The sequence below is a fragment of the Cotesia glomerata genome, linkage group LG3, assembly GCF_020080835.1.
Source record: "Cotesia glomerata isolate CgM1 linkage group LG3, MPM_Cglom_v2.3, whole genome shotgun sequence".
Classification (NCBI taxonomy): domain Eukaryota; kingdom Metazoa; phylum Arthropoda; class Insecta; order Hymenoptera; family Braconidae; genus Cotesia; species Cotesia glomerata.
The window spans coordinates 8784304-8805087 of record NC_058160.1 but is presented as its reverse complement, the minus strand read 5'-3'; the positions used below and the strand labels follow the sequence as shown (position 1 = coordinate 8805087).

Below are 20784 nucleotides of genomic sequence, written 5' to 3'. Positions count from 1 at the left end.
TAAAGTAATTACAATTAATAACAGTAATAAAGATAAAAAAAAATAATTATTAAATTAAAGTGATAATGAACGGTTTAAAAATGTGTAGACTTCTTATGGATTTTGAAATAATAAAATACAAAAGTTATTATTTAAATTTGATATTGTAAATAATGTCTCTTAATGTACAAAATGTATAACTTGATGTATATGCTACGTCTTAACAACGCTGTACATTTAATCACATCATTAATTCGGGCACAACCGGTGTGAATTTTTTAAAATTAGACATTTAAATTTATAATTAACAAAAAAGATATACATATTATTAGTTAACACTTACGATATAAATAATAATTAAGGAAACTCATCGTCCCACTATGAATATACGTCAAACGCATAAATAATTATTATCGATAATCAATAATTAGTGTCATTTAATAATAATAATAATTAGATAAATTACGAAACAACGATAGATTTAAAGCACAAGATCATTCATATTTGATTAAATTTAATTTTTATATTATAATTATATCATACAATAACCTGCCTATATTAATGCAAATTTATATTATAGCATGTCCTCAATATATATATAAATATATTTAATAACGTATATTAACATACTCAATTATCGAAGCGTGGAAGCTAAGATAATTGATAATTTATTATTTTATTTAAACAATAAACAATCAACAGGAGAATTAGTTATTTTTAATCAAGGAAGATGACATTTTATGTCCAGTGACTGAAAATTTATACTTTTTAAGTCAATCATATTTTATATTGTTTGCTTGTGATTTAAAACTTTTTTTTCTAACTTAATTATCATTAATTTCACGACTCTCAATGTAATAATTAGACAATGATATTATATAAATACATATTTAATTAATTATTCAAGTGATTAAGGTTTAAATTAAAAAAAAAAATTGTCATAAATATGCGACTAATAAATAATCAAGTAATAAGTAATTCTGTTATTTTATTAATTCCTATTAAAATTTTTTTATAAAGCTCAAGTATAAGATTTAAAAATAAAAAAAATTTTTTGTACTTTGATATAATTTTATTAACCAGTACAATTTTATCACCAACGGTATAAATAAATTTTAAAATAATTATAAAAGCACAATATCTAATAATTAATAAATAAATGAAAATATTAATACCACCGTTTTATTTTATAAAATAAAAAAAATTAGTAAACAAAAATAATAATTGAAGGACTAGTAATTAATAATTTTAAAATAAAGTCTTTTTAGTTTGAGACTAGACTATCGCAAAGAAAATAAATAAATAAATAATAGATCAGTGTAAATTATTTTAAACGAATAAATGTAACATGAAGAGTATAGTTAACAAAAATAACAAACGTCGATAAATAATTAATCAGGTCTAATCATTGGTAAGCTAGTAAAGATATAAAAAGAAGTATAATATTTTTTAAACGTGCCAGTTAGTGACTCTTTTACTGTCTAAAAATCATCAAAGCAATTAAAAATAAAGCGAGTAATAAATTCGATACTTAAGAGTCAGTACTTGGTATATTTATGGTAATAAATATTTAATCTTCTTTTTCTTATCATTCTAAATCAATTTCTTCAGCTGAAGACAGCACCGTTCTCATTCCAGCGGTTGCGACTTTGGCTTTGTAAGTGTCCGGTTCGAACCAGCGAATCGGTGACTGAAAAAAAAAAATTATATCAATAATTAATACAATTAATTAAAAAAAAAAAAAAATAATAAAATTAAATTAATATTAGAAAAGCTTACCTTGTTAAAAAAAAGTGCAAGTACAAATTAGTAATTTAAAGAGCCAAGAGTTAGTTAACAATTTTAATTATAATTATTATGATGGTTATTGTATTAGTTATTAATGTATTTATTTTAAGTTTCTACATTTCCTCACATTAATCTTTTAAATCGTAACGCTCTCCTAATAAAATTTTGATCTCAATATTAATAATAAATATTAATCTTAAATATGTATTTGATTTTTTATCTTTGGAATTAGTTTTATATGGCACGGATAATTTTTTACCCTCGACAAAATACTTACGATTAATACATTACTATAATTATTTATATTATTATTAATACTAATAATTAAACTCACTAATACCGAGATTCAAATCTGAGATTCAATACATGACAAATACTTATTCATATCCTATAAGTCTTTTACTCGTTCTCGTACTCCAGGTACAAACAATATAATATTTTTTTCAAATACAAATACTATCACGTTCAATGCAATTATAAAGATCAAATTTAAACTTTATAAAATATTGAGTAAAAGTAAGCTACTTTTTAGTATATGCGTACGATTTTTAAAAACACAAAGTTTATCAAGCAATTAAACAAAAAAAAAAACAGTAAAAATAAAGTAATAATTATTGATTAATCAAATCAATGGAGTATGAATGTTAATAAATGATTAAGCAGTTCATTGTTTTGGTTTTAGTGCGTATTTGGTTTAGTACGACCGACGGTGGCGGTCACAATGATTAGACATTCCATAGTGTAGGTTTGAACGTATGAAATTGGTATCGGTCGACCGGCGAGTTTCTACCTTACGAATAATATTGGGACATTCTTCTTTTATGCGCGCCCAGTTAGCTGGTGGTCGCTTTGCGTAAGGACCTTTTGCGCAGAGTAATAATAATTCATATGACATTTCTCGATTTTCTGTAAAAAAAAAAATTTTTATAAATAATAATCTATATTATTAAAAGAATAAGAAAAATTTTGTGTCCAGGATAGTCATATGATAAAATCGGTTTTTTTTAGTGAAATTTAATGTCATTGCAATAGTTTTGACTTGAATTTGTGCCTTTTCAAGGTTTCATACCATTCTCACCGATAGTCAATTTATTATGATGAGTATTTAGGCTGCATTCGAAAATGCTCTATCTCTAGATACATAATTAAGAAATGACCTTGTATCTTGAGAACGATTGATATTTTTAAAGATATAAGCTCATCCCGAAATTACACTCATCGAGACCTTTCATTTGAGTACCCACATCAATTTTTCATATATTTATCTATATTATATATATATATATATATATATATATATATATATATATATATATATATATATATATATATATATATATATATATATATATTTGAAAAATATATCAAAATGCATGTAGATACTCAAATGAAAGCTCTTGATAAGTGTAACATCGGGATGAGCTTATATCTTTAAAAATATCAATAATTAAGAACTGACATTGCTATCTTGTCAACTATTGATATTTTTAAAGATATAAGCTCATCCCGAGATTACACTCATCGTCGATACCTTTCATTTGAGTACCCACATCAATTTTTCATATATTTATATATATTATATATATGAATATATGAAAAATATATCAAAATGCATGTGGGTACTCAAATGAAAGCTTTTGATGAGTGTAACATCGGGATGAGTTTATATCTTTAAAAACGTCAATATTTAAGAAAGTACAGTGCAATTTAACAAAAGTCATTATTTAATAAAGCAAAATTTTATTTATTAATAGTTCACAAGTCACGGTAGTCACTATGTGACTGTAAGATTGCTAGTAATTACTAATTAAATTACAACTAAAAAAATATTTTTAAAAAATTGCACTATAATTTTTTTAATTTTCTACATGTGAAAATTTTTCTTTCAATTTCTTTTTTTTTAATAATTTTTCAATAAAATAAATTTAAAAAAATTTTCAGATGTCGGCTTGTTTAATTTTCATTAATGTGACACTGGAATTAAAAGACAATAGACAATTTTAGTTATTCTTCTTATTAAAAAAATTATTTTTTAAAAATTTCACATGTAGAAAATTCAAAAAAATATTAGTGATATTTTTTAAAAATATTTAAGTTCTAATTTAATTAATAAAAAAATTTTTAAACATCTGCTTATTTCAGTATTATATAATAATAATAATTATTATTAAAATAAAAATTACCGTTTCGTCGATTATTAATTTTTTCTTTAATCGTTTGATTAGTAGACTTAAAAGTTTCTTCGCTCTCGGAAGTCGCATTACTCTCCAAGCTATTTTCCCTTTTTACAGCAGCATCAACATTAACATTAGCATTATTATCGGGGATTTTGACCTGCTGATTATTGACAGGAGTGTTGGGAAAAGATGGAAAGTCATCAGTAAAATCAAAACACTCGATCCCACTGTCTCCAGACCACTTGGAAAAGTGCTCATCGAGAATGATTTTAGCTGTTCTCACAAGATTCAAGTTGCTTCCAGTTATTTTTAATGAATGATTGCCGACGTTTACGGTGTGCTTGTAATCGCCAATGTTCGCGTCGTTGGTCGACAAGCTGTGAAGCAGTGTCGAGCGCATCTGCGATGGCTGCTGGAACTGCTGAGGAAGACGATTACTTTCGTCCGAGGCGCTGCTGTTCAAAGATGAGCTTGATCCTCCGATACCACTCGTGTCAGCAGCTCTGGCCGGTCCCATTCGAACTGGTGAAGCATTTCGTTGGATTGTTTCCTTGATTAAATCTTTCGCGTAACTTAAATAAAAAATATTATTGATAAATATTAAAAAGTTAATATTAAATATTATAATTTTTTTTTTACTCATTTTTTGGATTAAAAAAAAATTACTAAAAAAATTAAATATAATCTATATTAATAAGAGAATAAGAAAAATTTTGTGTCCAGGATAGTCATATGATAAAATCGATTTTTTTTTAGTGAAATTTAGTGTCATTGCAAAGATCTTGATTTGAATTTGTGCTTTTTCAAGATTTCATATCATTCTCACCGATAGTCAATTTATTATGAATTATTTAGCTTGCATTCGAAAATACTCTATCTCTAGATACATAATTAAGAAATGACCTTGAATCTTGTGAACTATTGATATTTTTACAGATATAAGCTCATCCCGATGTTACATTCATCAAGACCTTTCATTTGAGTACCCACATCAATTTTTCATATATTTATATATATTATATATATGAATATATGAAAAATATATCAAAATGCATGTGGGTACTCAAATGAAAGCTCTTGTTGAGTGTAACATCGGGATGAGCTTATATCTTTAAAAACGTCAATACTTAAGAAAGTACAGTGCAATTTAACAAAAGTCATTATTCAATAAAACAAAATTTTATTTATCTATAGTTCACAAGTCACGGCAGTCACATAGTGACTGCAAGATTGCTAGTAATTTATAAAAAAAATACTAAATAACTTACTGTATTTTTTCTTCTGAAGTCCCAGTTATTTGGACCAGTCGTTCTCTAGCTCCAGGATTTACTGTAAGATATAAATAATAAATTAAAAAATAATCAATTAAAATTTTTAATTTATTAATTAAAAATTTCATAGCAGTTATTTATAATTCAATTGTGACGCAGATTGTTACAGTGCATATTAATTGAGAACCATGCGTTCTTTTTTTTTTAATAATAAATTTAATATGCTAATGTTAATCAATGGTAATTACGGATGATAAATGCTGAATAAAACTAGTATAAGTAAACAAAACGAAGTTAATATTGCGTTGGATGCACGTTAACATGAGTGTTCAACAACACAATGCTCTCACTGCATTCTCGAGTATTAATAAAATTAATATGTTTTTTTTTATGGTTTGTTTTATTTTTTATTCTGTTTGTTTACTGTACTTTTATTCATTCGTTGTCTTTTTTACCTCGCTGAAAGGAGATGATCGTCTCGCTGAGCTCCTCTATCATATGAACACGTCTTCCCTTTATTCCCATCACTGTTTCAATGTTCAAATTTTTTTAAAAAAGTAAAATAAAATTTCGAACGGCTATTTGAAGAATATCTTCTAAATCGCTGTTTAAAATAATGAACTAAAAATATTTATAAAAATCAAATTCAATTACCTTTTCCAGAGTCGCTGTTGCGAATCACAACTTCATCTTTGCAGTAATTTTTACCGGGAATTCGCGTGGGTTTAGTGAATTTTCCGCTGGTTTTTATTACTTCACCGACACCGAGCACTGGAGGCGTTTGGGGTGAAGTCAGATTGAGGGTTGCTACTTGGTTGTTCATCCCATCAACGCCGATCATATTATCCGACTGCTAATTAATTAATTAATTATTGTATGAGAAATAAAATTTTTAAAAGGTGATTATTTACTTCATTTAAATCAGCAAGCTTGGATGCATAATAAGCATCCATTGAGTCATTGTAGCGCCATTGCTTAGCTCTCAGTTCAATTAGCTCCAGTAAATGAATTCTTGTCGTCAGATCGAGTCTTTCGTCTTGGCTTCCATTGCGTATGGCTACAAAAGCTCTGTCCAATTGATCTAAAAAATAAAATTATTAAAAGTTAGTTGGAAAATTTTATTTTATTGCACTGAATAAAAAAAAGTCAAGATAATTATTTAAAACTGCCTGTAAAATTAGCATTGATAAAATTTTAGCGTTGAATGAAATTATTAATGATTGCTCAGAATTTAATTAAATAAAAAAATTCTAATTAAAACAATTAATTAGCAACAAATTTAATATTAATACAAATAAATTTATGATACTGAAGTTAGCTTTCAATTTTTTACGTTCTTATAAAGAGTCAATTACAATAATAAAATACTTTTAAAAATTATTAAAATTTTCTTTATTGAAAAAATTATTAAAAAAAAAAATAAAAGAAAAATTTCATTTTTAAAAAAACTTGAAAAATTTTAATGTCATTAAAGTTAGCAGTCACTTGATAATTTTTCAGTTTTATTTAAAAAATAAATTTTTTCTAAAAAATTGCATTTATAATTTTTTTAAATTTTGATGTGTGAATTTTTATTCAATTTTTTTTCCATTATTAATTTGTTAAACAAATTAAAAAAATTATTAAATATCTGCTAAATTAATCCTCATAAAATTTTATGTGAAATTAAAAAAAAAATATATTTTTTAGTTCTAATTTAATAAATCAAAAGCGTCGGTTAACTTCAGTATTATTAATTTCAGGTCATATAAATTTTTATGCTTAAATAATAAATGAGATACTGAGACTCAACGCTAGTCTTACGGACGTTCTAAAAACTCAGATAAAAATTATTAGTATTAAAAATGATTGATAATATAACTTATTGATAGTATAAAAATTATTGATAATGAAATAAAACCTTTATAAACTGGTTCGAATTGATGAGCACATTGTTTCAAAGTATTACACATAGTAATAATATTCTGCTGAAGAGTTGGGTCGTGAAAACCATTCGATAAATTCGAAGCTACATTATCAATGAGAGATACCAAGTCTTCAACTAAAAGAATTATTAATTTATTGAATTATTATTGTTAAATAAATAAAAATAAAATTTATAAATAAATACCTGTAGCAATTCTCTCATCAATACTTGAGTGTCGAAGATTAAGTTTTAAAGGCCGTGGCTTTTCGTGTTTTTTCGTCATTCTAGGTCGTGGTGTCAACTGGGTACTTGCCATTTCGAATCGTTACAACTGTTGACAATAAACAAACTTATTAAAAAACTAATTACAAAAGTATGATCTAGAATTGATGAAAAATTCAGTGTAGTCACTGAATGCCAAGCCGATGTGAACTGAAGCCTGAAGAAATAGAATTAATAAGTGTTACTTGATAAGATCCATAAAAAAAGGGAAAGGGAAGTAGAAAGAGAAAGAGAAAGGAACTGAAAAAGCACATGTAGTTCCAGGTAGGTGATTGACCCTGAAAAAATTAGAGCCTGCATTAAAATGGTATAAAAAAAAAACTTCACTGTAGAAAATTCTGAAATAATAGATTTATAATCATAATCACTAATTAGAAAGCAAACAATTTAATTCAGTAGTCAGTTAATTGATAAATAAAGCACCCAGATATTGAAGACTATTAACTGGAATAGAAAAAAATTTTTAGGATTAAATTTAACAATTTTAATTACATTGTTATTATTTAAGATTATTTTATGATACTTAAATTAGCAAACAATTGATAATTTTTTTGAATCAATAAAAATTATAAGAAAAAAAAATCTTTTTAAATAGAACTTAAAATTTTTTAAACTTTCTAAATGTCAAATTTTTTTTATTTTTTTTAACAAATAAATAGTCGCAAAAAAAATTGACATTTAGAAATTAGAAAAAATAAAACATTACATTTTTTAAAAATAATTAATTAGAACAAATTTGTCTATTGTTAATAGATAAAATTTTTTTAATTTTTTAAACAAGCTTTTGAGGTTATAATAAGAAAGGTACTATAAACTAGATGATTCATTAATGAAATATTAGCGTGTGGGAGATTGATGATAAATAATCTCGATTATTCGTTTAATTACGATGTAATTTGAGATAAATAAACAATGATTAATCTTTTAGTACACAAAAATAACAAAATAAAATAATACTAAAAATAAATTCCTGATAAAAGAACGAGCTTACATTGTTGTTATAAATATTGAATAATACAACTTGGTGTTATTTATCTCACTGACTATTTTCTTGTTACAATTTAATAGGTATTAATTTAAATATAAAGATGAATATGAATATATACGACAAACTTTTTACGTCACTCTGCCAGCGACGAGAATAAAAACAGCTGGTTTAGTAAGTAAAAGATTGAATTTTTTCTAATCCTAAATCAGTAATTAATTATTTCACAATATGTTTGTGTATATTTAATGTAAATTCCTGACTTAAATAATTTTATCAGTGAAAAAAAAATTATACATGTCAATTGTTAATTAATTAAACATGTTGCTTATTTTTTATTGACATAAATAAATTAATCAAAGTAATTATTTAAAAACTTACTTTTAATAATTTAACCCACGACTTACTGATGTATTTCGAACAATGGCTTTCTTTGCAAAGAATATGACAGGAGGTTTCGTCGTTTCTTTTTCCTGTTATACATGTACACCAAGGAATGTATATACATATATATCACCAAGTGCCTATATATATGGAGATGTTTGTATATGCCATTTGTTTCACATGCATCAGTATGTGTCGCAGCGACAGTGGTGGTAATAGTAAAAGGCTTAGCTTTTATATTCTGGCAAATGAAAGAATTTAAACATCAATCACGTATACACCTTTAAAATAATTTTATTCTGCATAAAATAAACGATATTACATCTATTATTTTGTTTTATTATTACAAAAATTAACAGTAGTTATAGATTAGTTAATTGAACTCAATAAATTATTTACATTATTTAACCTGTATACAACTAAAAATTGTATGATTTATTTATAAAACCAAATCAAGAGTCCAAACTTAATGATCAAATGAGTATTTTTCCCTTAAATCATAATCATGGATTTTTATTTTTTTTAATTTTTTTTGTTTTAACTTATTTATAGTAAATTCGTAAGCTCATATGTGTAGGAGGTTCAAGGTAGAATGGAGATGATTTAAAATTTTTTTTTTTTTAATTTTTAGCATTTGGAAGTTTGTTGGCTTCTTAGTTATTTAAAATTGCTTGAATTTTTTTTTTTTTTTTTTAGTTTTTGGCATTTAGAAGTTTCGCTTCTTCTTAAAACCTAAACAGAAATAAATAATTAATTTATTATTGAGATAAAAAAAAAAAATTTAATTCCCTTTAAAATTAATTCTCAAATTTATTTTTGTATTTTTCTATTATAATTATTTTTAAGAAAATTAATTATTTAAAAGCTTTGTAAAAAACACTAATCATGCAAATAAAATCCAATTATTATTATCATTTTTAAGAAAATAAATTTTAAATCAATTAATAAAAATATATTTAAGGAATTTAAAAAAATTTAAGTATGTAAATTATTTTTTTAAAAAGTCTGCTAATTTAAATAAATTGCATTAATAATTTTAAAGGGAAATTAATAAATAATTAAAATAAAATTTAATAATTAAAATACATACGTTTCTTGGTTTTTTCTTTACCCGCACGACGTTTTTTCCCAGCAGAAGGACCACCAAAGCTCGTAATTTCATCCCCAAGAGTACCAAGAGTCGACATCTGACGATTGCGATGTTTTTCTTGTTTAGACACCGGTAACCGCGTCATGTAAGTCTCCTCGTACTCGATTTTCTCCTTGTGCTCATTACTCAAGTCTATTTTCTTTTCCCTGTCAAGACTGTCCTCCATGGGTGTTTCGAGGAATTCTTCTTTCAGTTCCCGTAAAATAGCACCCGATACAGCCTGTCTGCGAGATCGTTCTTCAGCCTTACGTATTTTGTCCAACTTGGTGTCGTCTCCATCTAGAAAAATTAACAATCAGTTTCCGAATTTCCAAATAAAAATATAAATAATCAGATGAAAATTAATTTAGCAAATAGGTATCTAATAATTTTAAGAATTTTTTTCAACAAATAAATTATGGCAAAAAAAAATTGTAATTTTTTAAAAATAATTTTTGGGAAGAAATTTGTTTGTTAAAAAAAATTTTTAAATGATTAAATATTTAAGTTTAATGTCATAATAATTAAAAATTAATAATTAAAATTAATGTCATAATAAACAGAGTACATACCATAATGATGAGCTGAGATTTTAGGTGGCACATAGACGCCTTTTTTGGATTTCTTTTTATCAGAGTCTTTGGCCTCACCATCCTGGTCATCACTCTCACTCTCATTCTCATCATCGTCGTCAATTTTGGCAGCAAAAGCTTCGGGGTTGGCTTTGAATTTGGTCGGATCCATGTCATCGCCCACGCTCATGGTACTTCTCACCAACTTTTCGATCTGGTACTTGAGCTTGTAGTCAATCGGCTTAATCTTCTCCAACACTGTTTTTATTTCAACAAGACGATCAATCGACGGACTTCCTTCGATCTGCTCTCCCGAGCACTTTTTTATAATAATGTACGTCAAATTTATGAGGTATGACAGTAGCATGTGATACTTAGTTTCTAAAAAGCTCAGACCCTTGGACGTTGATAATTCATTATTTTTAGCACGACTCATCATCAATTCCACCAGTTTGTTAACTTCAATAACACTTGCATTCATTTCAATTAAAAGACTCAGCGACTGAGCCAGGTCCTTCTCCTCCATTTCATCCGTAGCCTGTCAAACATTTTTTTTATCAATTTTATTTCCTCTTTCTTTTTATACTTTTTTTATCCTACCCTTCTTTTTTTACTTTTATTTTATTTCGTTTTATTCTTTTTTCCCCCAACTTTTATATCAATACCTAACGCCTTTATTTTAAATATTTATTGTTAATACTTACGATAACCATCTTCTGTGACTTTTTAGTGATACTTTTAATACATAATAACCTTTATTTAACTCATGTATGTACTTTTAATTATAAAATTCACGTGGGATACAACACATATCAGTATCACATTCGCCATATTTGTTTCTCTGTGGTTAAACTTTCAATTTAGCTTCCATTTGATTTACTAAAGAAATTTATTATTTTTGTTTCTTTGCTTAAATTGATAGTTACATTTTTTAATGTCAAATAAATGTTTATTTCTTCTTAAAAATAATTTTTTATTATTTGTAAATTGAAAATTTGACTCCGGACGTTGACGCAACTTCTGGCGGGAAAATTTAAATGATATAAAAATCATTTTAGAAACTTTTTTCAAGCTTGCGAAGATTTTATCTACTGAAAAAGAAGAATATATAAAAAATAAGCACATGAAAGATAAAAATAATACTTTTATATTATTAAAAAAAAGTAATTTAAAATGTTAGTTTAATTTTACTAAAAAAATATAGGAATTTTCAATTACTTACCAAGAAGAAATCACTTGAAGAATAGTATCTTAATAAAATGTTCAAGAAGATTAAAAAATTTTACAAAGTTTGCAAAGATTTTATTTGCTGAAAAAGAAGAATATATAAAAAATTAGGACATAAAGATAACGATAATACTTTTATATTATTAAAAAAAATCACTAAAAATGTAAATTTAATTTTGTTAAAAAAATGGAAAAATTTTTCCAAGTTTTCGAAGATTTTACTCACTAAAAAAGAAGAATATATAAAAAATGATTATGAAGATAAAAGTAATACTTTTTTATTATTAAAAAAAATAATTATAAGTATAAATTTAATTTACTAAAAAAAAAATAAAAATTTTTAATTACTTATTAAGAAGAAATCACTTGAAGAATAGTATCTTAATAAAATGCCCAAAAAGATTAAAAAATTTTTTTAAGTTTGCGAATATTTTATCCACTGAAAAAAGAAGAATATGTAAAAAAATAATTATAAGTATAAATTTAATTTTTATTAAAGAAATGTAAAATTATTTAATTACTAAGAAGAAATGATTTGAAGAATAGTATCTTAATAAAATGCCCAAGAAGATAAAAAATTTAACAACGCATTCAAAAGCTGCGCGCGAACCAATTGTTGACAATTGACAATCGTTACTAGAGAGCACATAGACCCCAAGGTAGACCAATGGAAGCGGTGTAAACACAGAACAAACGTGTAGGATTGGTCAGTTAGTAACTAACTCACCTCGGAGTAACAAATGAGCGCGGCGAGTGTCGTCACCTGGACTAGTTCCAAGAGAAAAGCTGCTCTCAGCGAGGGGTACCAGCGGGAGTGCTTGGAGAGAGAGACTTTTCGGAAGCAGCTGAAAGATACCAAGAGGAAGCGAGCTAGCCGACGACTCCCCCACTTAGGCGATAAAGAAGAGAGAAAAATATACACAGTAACACGTCCGTGGTAGGTCCTCCAGAAGCTCGGCCATTTGCCTCAGCGAGTAGCGAATTGTAGTTGAATCGTGAGTGACACCAAGTGACACTAAACATACAGTCTGACAAAAGATTTTATTTAATAACTTTGTTTTAGACAATTAACTGGGCGGGTTATACCCGTAAATAGAGTCAAAATAACGCGGCGGAAAAGGATGATCCATTCGGGGCGTACGAGACTCGAGGCAAGTATTTTTTATTGTCTTCAATTACTATTATTACTTTTCTAATGCTCTACGACTTGTTAGTATTATTATTATTTATTTATTTATTTATTATTTTTAGTGTTATTTTTTTATAATAATAATAATTGTTATTTATTATTGTTGTATTATTTTTTATTAGTGGATTTGTTACATTGTTTTATTGTGTACATTCGGTAGGAGTTGAAGACAACGGATGACAAAGACAAAGCCCTGAAAAGTGTAAAAATTGAAAAGGAGAAAAAAATAATAATAAAAGATAGATAATGTTATGTTTTTAGAGAAAGGAATAATCGCATAAAGTTTATAAAATTGTGTAGGTGCACACATGAAGACTATGTCCATTTGCATGTGCTGAATAATGTTATTCAAAAGGAGTCCTGTGTCTCAATGTTGATCGCTCGATGTTGTGTTGTCATTCGTCGAGGCGAACAGCTGACTCTGTGTATTCTCTTACATCTGAGTGAGAGTCAAGTCGCACTGCCATCATTTATCTTTATTATCTTGTGATCATTTCTCATTATCATTGCCATAATCATAATCACTATCACTATCATACGCATTATCATGATCATTGTCATTATTATTCCAATTACGCTTAGTAATGAATTATTGCCATGGGAGCACTGCTTGGAGATAAAATCAATCAATTTTGCCGTTGACCTTTTATTTTGGTCGCATGACAACTGTACCTGTGCGAAAATAGTCTTCTCAATGAATCTTTTTGTTCATGGGGATATTTTTATCAATAATATTTTTGCACGGTTCAGAAGTCGTGTTATTGTTTTTGGACAGTGAAAAATTTTGAGTTTTTTTTTTTTTAATTATTATTTTAACGTGGTTTGTTTGGGTGAAAAGTATTTTTATTTGAATCAACAATCAGCTGTTTCATTTTTAAATTTAATTTTTAAAAGATTTTTTTTTTTTTTTTATTATTGTGCTGCTTAAGAAAACAGTATCATATTTAATTTTTATACAAAAGTTTTAATATAATTTTTTAATTAAATTTAAAATTTATTTCAAATTTTAAAAATTAAAAAAAAATAAAAATACCAAAAATTACATGATGAAATTTATACCAAAATTAAAAATTCACTTAGGTCATTATAAATTTAAATAAATAATTTTTTGCAATATTTAAAATAAAATCAAATAATAAATTTATAAAATTAAACTCAAAATTTTTTATTGAATTTCTTTAATCATAATTGAACCCTAGCATAAAATATCAACTGATTGTCTTCTTTCCACCGATTAACCCTAAGCAGTCGTCGAAGCAAATCTTCATCCGAAATAAAAGCCTGTTTATTTTTATTAATTATTTTTTTTTATTTACTTTTTACGGATGATAAAAAAATATAACGGGTTTGCGTCACAATTAGTTTTGGCAAAATAAAAAAAAAGCTAAAAATAAAATAGATTAAAGGAACCGACGGGAAAAGGTTAAATGAACGAAAAAAAACTTGGGTTGTTGTAGCAAAAAGTAAATGAAATAAAAGTGCATAAAGGGATCCAGACAGTTGGGAGGATGGAGCAATCGACGACGACGGGTAATCAGTGGTCGAAGCAACAGTATCTTCCCTATCAGCATTATTATCATCATTACCACAATTATTATTACTATTATAACGATCATCATCATCGCCATCATCACCAACACGATCATCAGCATCATCAGCGTCAACAGCATTGCTGTGATCGGCACCACCAGCATCACCAGAACCAGGAATGTCTTCCGAGCTCTTGCTATATGTCCCCATCGATTGCTCACATTTCGATGAGTAATATGAAAAAACAATCCTCTGGCGTACAGGTTGGTATTTATCATCGGCCTACAATCCTCGTGCTAGCTTTATTTATCTTTATCTCATCAACATCATCATTTTATTATAATAATGATAATAGTAATTATTTATATATTATATGTCTGATATTGTTTTTTTTATTTATTATTTTTTAGGGAAACACCACTGTGATAAATATACTCGGGTAAAAAAAATATATATTTATAATTATATACAATTTACAAAATTATATAAGTCTATATAATTATACATAATCTTATATATTTTTTTTTATAGTTGTATATAATATTATTTAATAAAAATTAATTTAGCAGATATTTTATAATTTTTAGAATTTTTTTTAACAAATAAATCATGGCAAAAAATTAGGAAAAAAAATTGACATGTAGAAGTTTTAAAAAATTAAAAATGCAATTTTTTTGTTTAAAAAAAATTAAAAAATGATCAAGACTGCAAACTTTAGTATCATTATTATTTGCGCTATTTGCACCATTGTATATAATTAAATTATTTATAATTATATAGGGCCATTTATATATATAATTATAAGCAATTTTATATAAGTCTGTATAATTATACATAATCATAATTTTTTTATAGTTATATATAATTATTTATAATTTAATACAATTATATATAATTATATAGATCTATTTTTATGTATGAAATTGTATATAAATTTTTTTAATCCGGGTATGAAGAAAAAAAAAACTCCCTACAAAATGCTAAAAATAAAATTATTTGATTAATAATTCACAGTGGTGTTCCCCTTCGAAAATAAATACCAATCCTAATATTTCTATTTATCAATAATTATTTATTTATAGCTAACATGGGTATTTCATGACGACGAGGCGCAAATAAATAAAAAACTGCCAAAGGAATTACTATTAAGGATCCTATCATATCTTGATGTAGTCTCGTTGTGTCGATGTGCTCAAGTAAGCAAAGCGTGGAACGTTTTGGCTTTAGATGGATCCAATTGGCAACGAATTGATCTATTTGATTTTCAAAGGGACGTTGAGGTAAAATAAAAACAAATTTTTTTATTAAAATAAATAAATTAATTAAATAATTAAATAAATTTTTTAGGGACCAGTGATAGAAAATATATCAAGAAGATGCGGAGGTTTTCTTCGTCAGCTGTCCCTACGCGGTTGCCAGAGTATCGGCAACAACTCAATGAAAACCCTAGCCCAGTCTTGTCCTAACATCGAGGAGCTGAACTTGAGCCAGTGTAAAAAAATCTCAGACGTAACTTGCGCGGCTTTGAGCAGCTACTGTTCAAAATTACAGCGTCTGAACCTGGACTCGTGTCCAGAGATAACAGATCTTGCGCTAAAGGACTTGTCAGACGGGTGTCGGCTGCTCACTCACATTAATCTGTCTTGGTGTGAGCTGCTCACGGACAACGGGGTCGAAGCACTGGCACGTGGATGCCCGGAGTTGAGGAGTTTCCTAAGCAAGGGCTGCCGACAGCTTACTGATCGGGCCATAAAGTGCCTCGCTCGTTACTGCCCAAACCTCGAAGCAATCAATCTCCATGAGTGCCGAGTAATTTATCCTGTCATTTATTATAAACACAAACTTATATTTTATTAAATTAAATTTTATTTAATATTAATTTATTTCAGAATATAACTGACGACGCTGTGAGAGAATTAAGCGAGCGTTGCCCGCGACTACACTATGTTTGTATATCAAACTGTTCAAATTTAACAGACGCCTCGTTACTGATGCTAGCACAACACTGTCCGTTGCTCAGTATTCTTGAGTGTGTTGCATGTACTCACTTTACTGATGCTGGTTTTCAGGCTCTCGCTCGAGTACGTTTTATTTATTTATTTATTTATTTATTTATTTATAATTAAACAAACTACTTGAGCTAATAAACTTTTCAGTAGTACAGAGTTCCTCTTGAGATAAATTTTAAAATCTAAAAAATTATGACTAGCGATCCAGTAGTATAGGAATCAGAATGAAACTATATTTAGTGTTTATTTTTTTTTTATAGAATTGCAGGCTATTAGAGAAAATGGATCTAGAAGAGTGCACCCTCATCACAGATGCCACTCTCATTCATCTTGCAATGGGTTGCCCACGACTTGAGAAACTGGTACATTTCAATTTTAAAAATAGCTTTTGCTATTCGTTATTTAAAAGAAATAGTACTAAAAAAATTCTTTTATTTATTTTTCTCCAGAGTTTGTCTCATTGCGAGTTAATAACTGATGAGGGGATACGGCAGCTAGCACTTTCACCCTGCGCTGCCGAAAATCTAGCGGTTTTGGAGCTTGACAACTGTCCTCTTATCACGGATGCTAGTCTAGATCATTTACTGCAGGCGTGCCATAATCTTGAACGAATCGAGCTTTACGACTGCCAGTTAATTACTAGATCCGGCATACGTAGACTTCGGGTAATTAATAATTTTATTTTATTTAAAAAAGTAAAAATTAAATTTAATTTATTAATTGTTTTAAAAAAAAATTTAGTCACATTTACCAAATATAAAAGTACATGCGTACTTTGCACCAATGACACCACCACCAAGCGCCGGCGCATCTCGACAACGTTACTGTCGTTGCTGCGTTATCCTGTGATTTAACAATCGATTGATACTCATAATATATGAGTAATAATAACTAACTTGTTTATTGATTCGCCATTGATTTACTGGCTGGCAACGGATGACATTCATTCACCTGAGGAAGGAAGCTATCCTTTTGATGGTATTCGGAGGATATTTAATGTCATTACGTCTGAAACAAGTAATTGGGGAAAGGTTTGTTAATTAATAACAAAAAACATAAAACTAAAAAAATAATAACAAAGTCCGCGTTTAAATTTGTCATCAATCAACTAAATAAATATCACAGATATTTAATTGTTATGTTGATTATAATGTTTATATTATGTATTTCGGATTACTCTGTATTTTATTTGTGTAGACATTATGTTCCTTAATTTTTTTTTTTTTAATGATAGACTGTTTTTATTAATTAACGTTCTCTGCGTTATATTAATTAACTAGGAGAGTACAGACTGAAAATGAGAAACAAATAAATCAAATTTTTATTCACGCGGTTTTTTAAATTAAAACAATAATTATAATTATCGATATAATTGTTATTGTTGTTGATACTAAATATTTCATAATTAATACGAATTATTATTTTTTATTTTAATTTGATAATTTAAACCGAATTTTAGGCCGCTGAAAAAATTACTGACAATTTAAATCGCACGAGTTGTTTATTGAAAAACAATAACAAATTTCATTAAAAACATAATGATAATAATAATAATTGTATTTGCGAACCGATAATGTAATTAAAGGGATAAAAAATTGTGGCACGATTTTTGTGGGGCCACTTCTGAGAAGTGTTTTATCAACAAAATGATTAATAAAAAATTGTAATCGACTATGTCGTTTTAAAATATACAAACATCTAAAATAATAATAATAATAATAAAAACAAGCGCTAGTAATTTTTTAATCTAGCGCAAACTCGCCTATGAGTGTAAATTTAAAATAAAAGGAAACGTGATGGATTAACTGAAATGAAGGCCAATAGTTAAAATAATATTAATCATATAAATAATAATTAATTATAAATATATAAATATAAAATATGTTTTATACGCCACATGTCATCATTAGATAAGAAACAAAATAAATAATTTAAAAGAAAATTATAAAAAAAAAAAAAAAAATCGATAATCGTCGTGTCTACTATCACATAAATAGTGTATCAGTAGTAAGTACCTTACGTCATATTTGGAAAGTCGCACATGTCTTGAAACGTACCTGAACGAGTCGTTTTAACGATCCTGCGACTAGTATATTCTATATATAATAATAATATATACTCGCATATATATTTATTATATAAATACGTGTGTAAGTTTTGGGGACATTACCTGCGATTGTCCAAGTTTGAACAGCTACTAATCGCGAAAAAATAAATTAAAAAAAAAACAAACCCAATATAACTAACTACTCTTTTTGTAAACGTAATATTAATCACGTTAAACGGGTTAATTAACGTTGTGTATTTGTGAAAATAAATTTATTAAAAAAGAGCTGAGATGTGAGGTATGAGGATTACGACGAGAATGTGATGAAAGCGTCTGGCTGTGCTGTAGATGATGATGGTGACGAGTTGTATTGATATGAAAGACTATTGTTCGGTGGAGGTCTGATGATTGTTAAAGAATGTATTATTATTTAAATTTAATTAATTATTAAGTAAACATTATAGATAAAATTTTTTTAATCATTGAAACCCCAAACGACTATCGAGATTGCTTTATTAAATAGCAATTTAATCATATGTATATTTTCAGTAATACCTATATGTGTACTATAAAATAAATTTAAAAACGAATTGAGTTTTAAAATTATCTTATCTAAGTTTAATTTTTTTATTCATTTGTAAATTAGTTATTAAATATTCAGTTAATACTGTAAATTATAATTTAAACTTTATATTTCAATGGAATATTCAAGTAGTATCAATAAAATCTAAATAAATCAAAAAAGAGAACCGTATTTTTTATCACCAAGTTTTTTTTTAGGTTGAGCGGGTTTTTTTTTGGCTGGAATACTGCCGGCGCTTCTAGTAGAATAATCTTGCGCCCAATCAAAAAACCCACATGATTTAGGAGACTCCTTGGAGCATGTGTAAAACTCTCTGCCTTTGTTCGCTCCGTCTTTTTCCACAGTTTGTCTGGTAGAAAAAATAAAAATAAATAATATAAAATAAAGTCAAGTGTTGTTGAACTATCGGTAAAAAATAATTAACGTGAATCAATACACACAATCGCGCTAGCTGACCACAAATACACCTGACTTGGTTCCCAACAGAGTTCAACGTTCCAGAGGTGTATTGATCGTCGAGTCTATTTTGATCGTCACCCCTGTCCCTATCCCAATCCTCGTCCTCATCCCATTCCCACTCTAAATTATTTTCTGAAGGTTGTTGAACGGCGGAAGGTTGTTTCCGGGCGGCAACGTCGATATTTGCCCATTGAAAAAACTCGCAAGCGCTTTCTTGACCTCTCGAACACCCGTAAAAAGACCTGCCTTTGTTGGCTCCTTCTTTTTTTACTACAAATCTTTTAGAGTATACTTTAGCATGATAAATCTCAAAAGCTTTTAATAAAATTTAATAAATTAACATACTTGCAAGCTAGTTCTCCACAAACGCAGATTAAATTACCTTCATTTACATTTATTTTACTTGCTTGTAAATTTTCTTCTAAATTATCATGCTCCGATTTTGATGCTGATTTTTTGTCAGCCCACCTGAAAAACTTGCAACTGTTGCCTAGTTTTTTGGCACACGCATGAAATGCTCGACCTTTATTTGGGCCTTCTTTTCTTACAATTGTTTTTTTTGCCGGCTCATTACACTTGCACTTATAATTAAAGGAAGACATTTTTATTCTTCTATTCTAAAAGTAAAAATAATGATAACGTTAAAAATATTTGTCAATTGTGATGACACTGAATTATATAGCAATAAAAATATTTAATAAAAAATTTATGATATCAAAATGAGCAGTCTTGACCATTTTTTAATTTTTTTTAACAAACAAATTTGTTTCCTAATTTTTGTTTGCTATATTTTATTTTTTTCAAAAATTATTTAATATTTACTAAATTAATTTTCATCAAAAATTTAATAACAAATTCCATAAGTGAAAATTAAAAAAATTGACAGTTGTCAGAGTTGTCAGCAGACTTCAGTACTATCAATTGTGCTCATAAATAAAATTGAAAAATTTTACCTGTTATTTTTTTAAATCATTTATAAAAAAAAAAACAATTTTATAGTATCTAATTTATATAAAATAAAAATTATGATAAATTTATTCAAGTGGAAATATTTGTTAGGGTATTTTTAGAAATTGTCAAGTCAAACAATGAACAAATATAATAATACAAATTGTTAAATGTCTTTTTTTCAGTAACAAAAATTAAATAGGTTAGGTTAATTTTATATGTATATGACATTTTGAATAATCATTTTAGTGCGCGCGAAATTTTAGTTACCATATTTATAGATGGCAGGCTGCAGCGCTGTGAAAATATGGAGGCACTG

The 20784-nt window shown here is 27.1% G+C and overlaps 4 protein-coding genes across 11 annotated transcripts; 1 reads left to right on the top strand and 3 right to left on the bottom strand.

Moving 5' to 3' along the window:
- Nucleotides 1-1564: 1564 nt before the first annotated feature.
- On the bottom strand, nt 1565-8935 carry LOC123262090 (eukaryotic translation initiation factor 4E-binding protein Mextli). Of its 6 annotated transcripts, none has more exons than XM_044724110.1 (10): nt 8770-8935; nt 7326-7452; nt 7116-7256; nt 6127-6296; nt 5870-6068; nt 5671-5742; nt 5213-5273; nt 3951-4516; nt 2558-2673; nt 1565-1669 (listed from the first exon to the last, which is right to left on the bottom strand). In XM_044724110.1, exons 2-10 carry the CDS (start codon nt 7435-7437, stop codon nt 1568-1570), a joined length of 1539 nt encoding a protein of 512 aa, XP_044580045.1. In that variant the 5' UTR covers nt 7438-7452; nt 8770-8935; the 3' UTR covers nt 1565-1567. The 6 variants fall into 6 exon arrangements, 5 of the variants coding, with proteins under 5 accessions (XP_044580045.1, XP_044580047.1, XP_044580046.1 ...); XM_044724112.1 differs by having other exon boundaries at nt 5870-6065; XM_044724111.1 differs by lacking the exon at nt 8770-8935 and adding an exon at nt 8395-8529.
- A 533-nt stretch (nt 8936-9468) lies between these two features.
- Nucleotides 9469-11335, bottom strand: LOC123262091 (neuroguidin). Its single transcript, XM_044724115.1, has 4 exons — nt 11178-11335; nt 10474-11011; nt 9863-10201; nt 9469-9504 (listed from the first exon to the last, which is right to left on the bottom strand). The coding sequence occupies exons 1-4, from the start codon at nt 11184-11186 to the stop codon at nt 9479-9481; spliced, it is 912 nt and encodes a 303-aa protein (XP_044580050.1). The 5' UTR covers nt 11187-11335; the 3' UTR covers nt 9469-9478.
- Nucleotides 11336-12488: 1153 nt separating this feature from the next.
- On the top strand, nt 12489-18742 carry LOC123260581 (F-box/LRR-repeat protein 20). 3 transcript variants are annotated; one of them, XM_044721753.1, is made up of 9 exons: nt 12489-12695; nt 12764-12851; nt 14347-14682; nt 15502-15699; nt 15767-16228; nt 16309-16500; nt 16689-16790; nt 16878-17093; nt 17170-18742. In XM_044721753.1, exons 2-9 carry the CDS (start codon nt 12822-12824, stop codon nt 17275-17277), a joined length of 1644 nt encoding a protein of 547 aa, XP_044577688.1. In that variant the 5' UTR covers nt 12489-12695; nt 12764-12821; the 3' UTR covers nt 17278-18742. The 3 variants fall into 3 exon arrangements, with proteins under 3 accessions (XP_044577688.1, XP_044577690.1, XP_044577689.1); XM_044721755.1 differs by lacking the exon at nt 14347-14682 and having other exon boundaries at nt 12516-12695; XM_044721754.1 differs by lacking the exon at nt 14347-14682 and having other exon boundaries at nt 12677-12851.
- Nucleotides 17650-20453, bottom strand: LOC123260582 (DNA topoisomerase 3-alpha-like). Its single transcript, XM_044721756.1, has 4 exons — nt 20425-20453; nt 19863-20134; nt 19499-19795; nt 17650-19407 (listed from the first exon to the last, which is right to left on the bottom strand). The coding sequence occupies exons 1-4, from the start codon at nt 20446-20448 to the stop codon at nt 19212-19214; spliced, it is 789 nt and encodes a 262-aa protein (XP_044577691.1). The 5' UTR covers nt 20449-20453; the 3' UTR covers nt 17650-19211.
- Nucleotides 20454-20784: the final 331 nt, after the last annotated feature.

Coding starts and splice junctions, on each gene's coding strand:
- LOC123262090 (XM_044724110.1), bottom strand. CDS start 7,437: ATGGCAAGTACCCAGTTGACACCACGACCTAGAATGACGAAAAAACAC. Junction 4,517..5,212: donor ACTTCAGAAGAAAAAATACA/GTAAGTTATTTA, acceptor TTTTTATTTAAG/TTACGCGAAAGATTTAATCA. Junction 2,674..3,950: donor AATTAATAATCGACGAAACG/GTAATTTTTATT, acceptor TTTTTTTTACAG/AAAATCGAGAAATGTCATAT.
- LOC123262091 (XM_044724115.1), bottom strand. Junction 10,202..10,473: donor AATCTCAGCTCATCATTATG/GTATGTACTCTG, acceptor TAATTTTTCTAG/ATGGAGACGACACCAAGTTG. Junction 9,505..9,862: donor TAAAGAAAAAACCAAGAAAC/GTATGTATTTTA, acceptor ATTTCTGTTTAG/GTTTTAAGAAGAAGCGAAAC.
- LOC123260581 (XM_044721753.1), top strand. CDS start 12,822: ATGATCCATTCGGGGCGTACGAGACTCGAG. Junction 12,852..14,346: donor CGGGGCGTACGAGACTCGAG/GCAAGTATTTTT, acceptor GGGTTGTTGTAG/CAAAAAGTAAATGAAATAAA. Junction 15,700..15,766: donor ATTTTCAAAGGGACGTTGAG/GTAAAATAAAAA, acceptor TAAATTTTTTAG/GGACCAGTGATAGAAAATAT.
- LOC123260582 (XM_044721756.1), bottom strand. CDS start 20,448: ATGAGCACAATTGATAGTACTGAA. Junction 20,135..20,424: donor GCACAATTGATAGTACTGAA/GTCTGCTGACAA, acceptor TTTTACTTTTAG/AATAGAAGAATAAAAATGTC. Junction 19,796..19,862: donor TGTGGAGAACTAGCTTGCAA/GTATGTTAATTT, acceptor ATACTCTAAAAG/ATTTGTAGTAAAAAAAGAAG.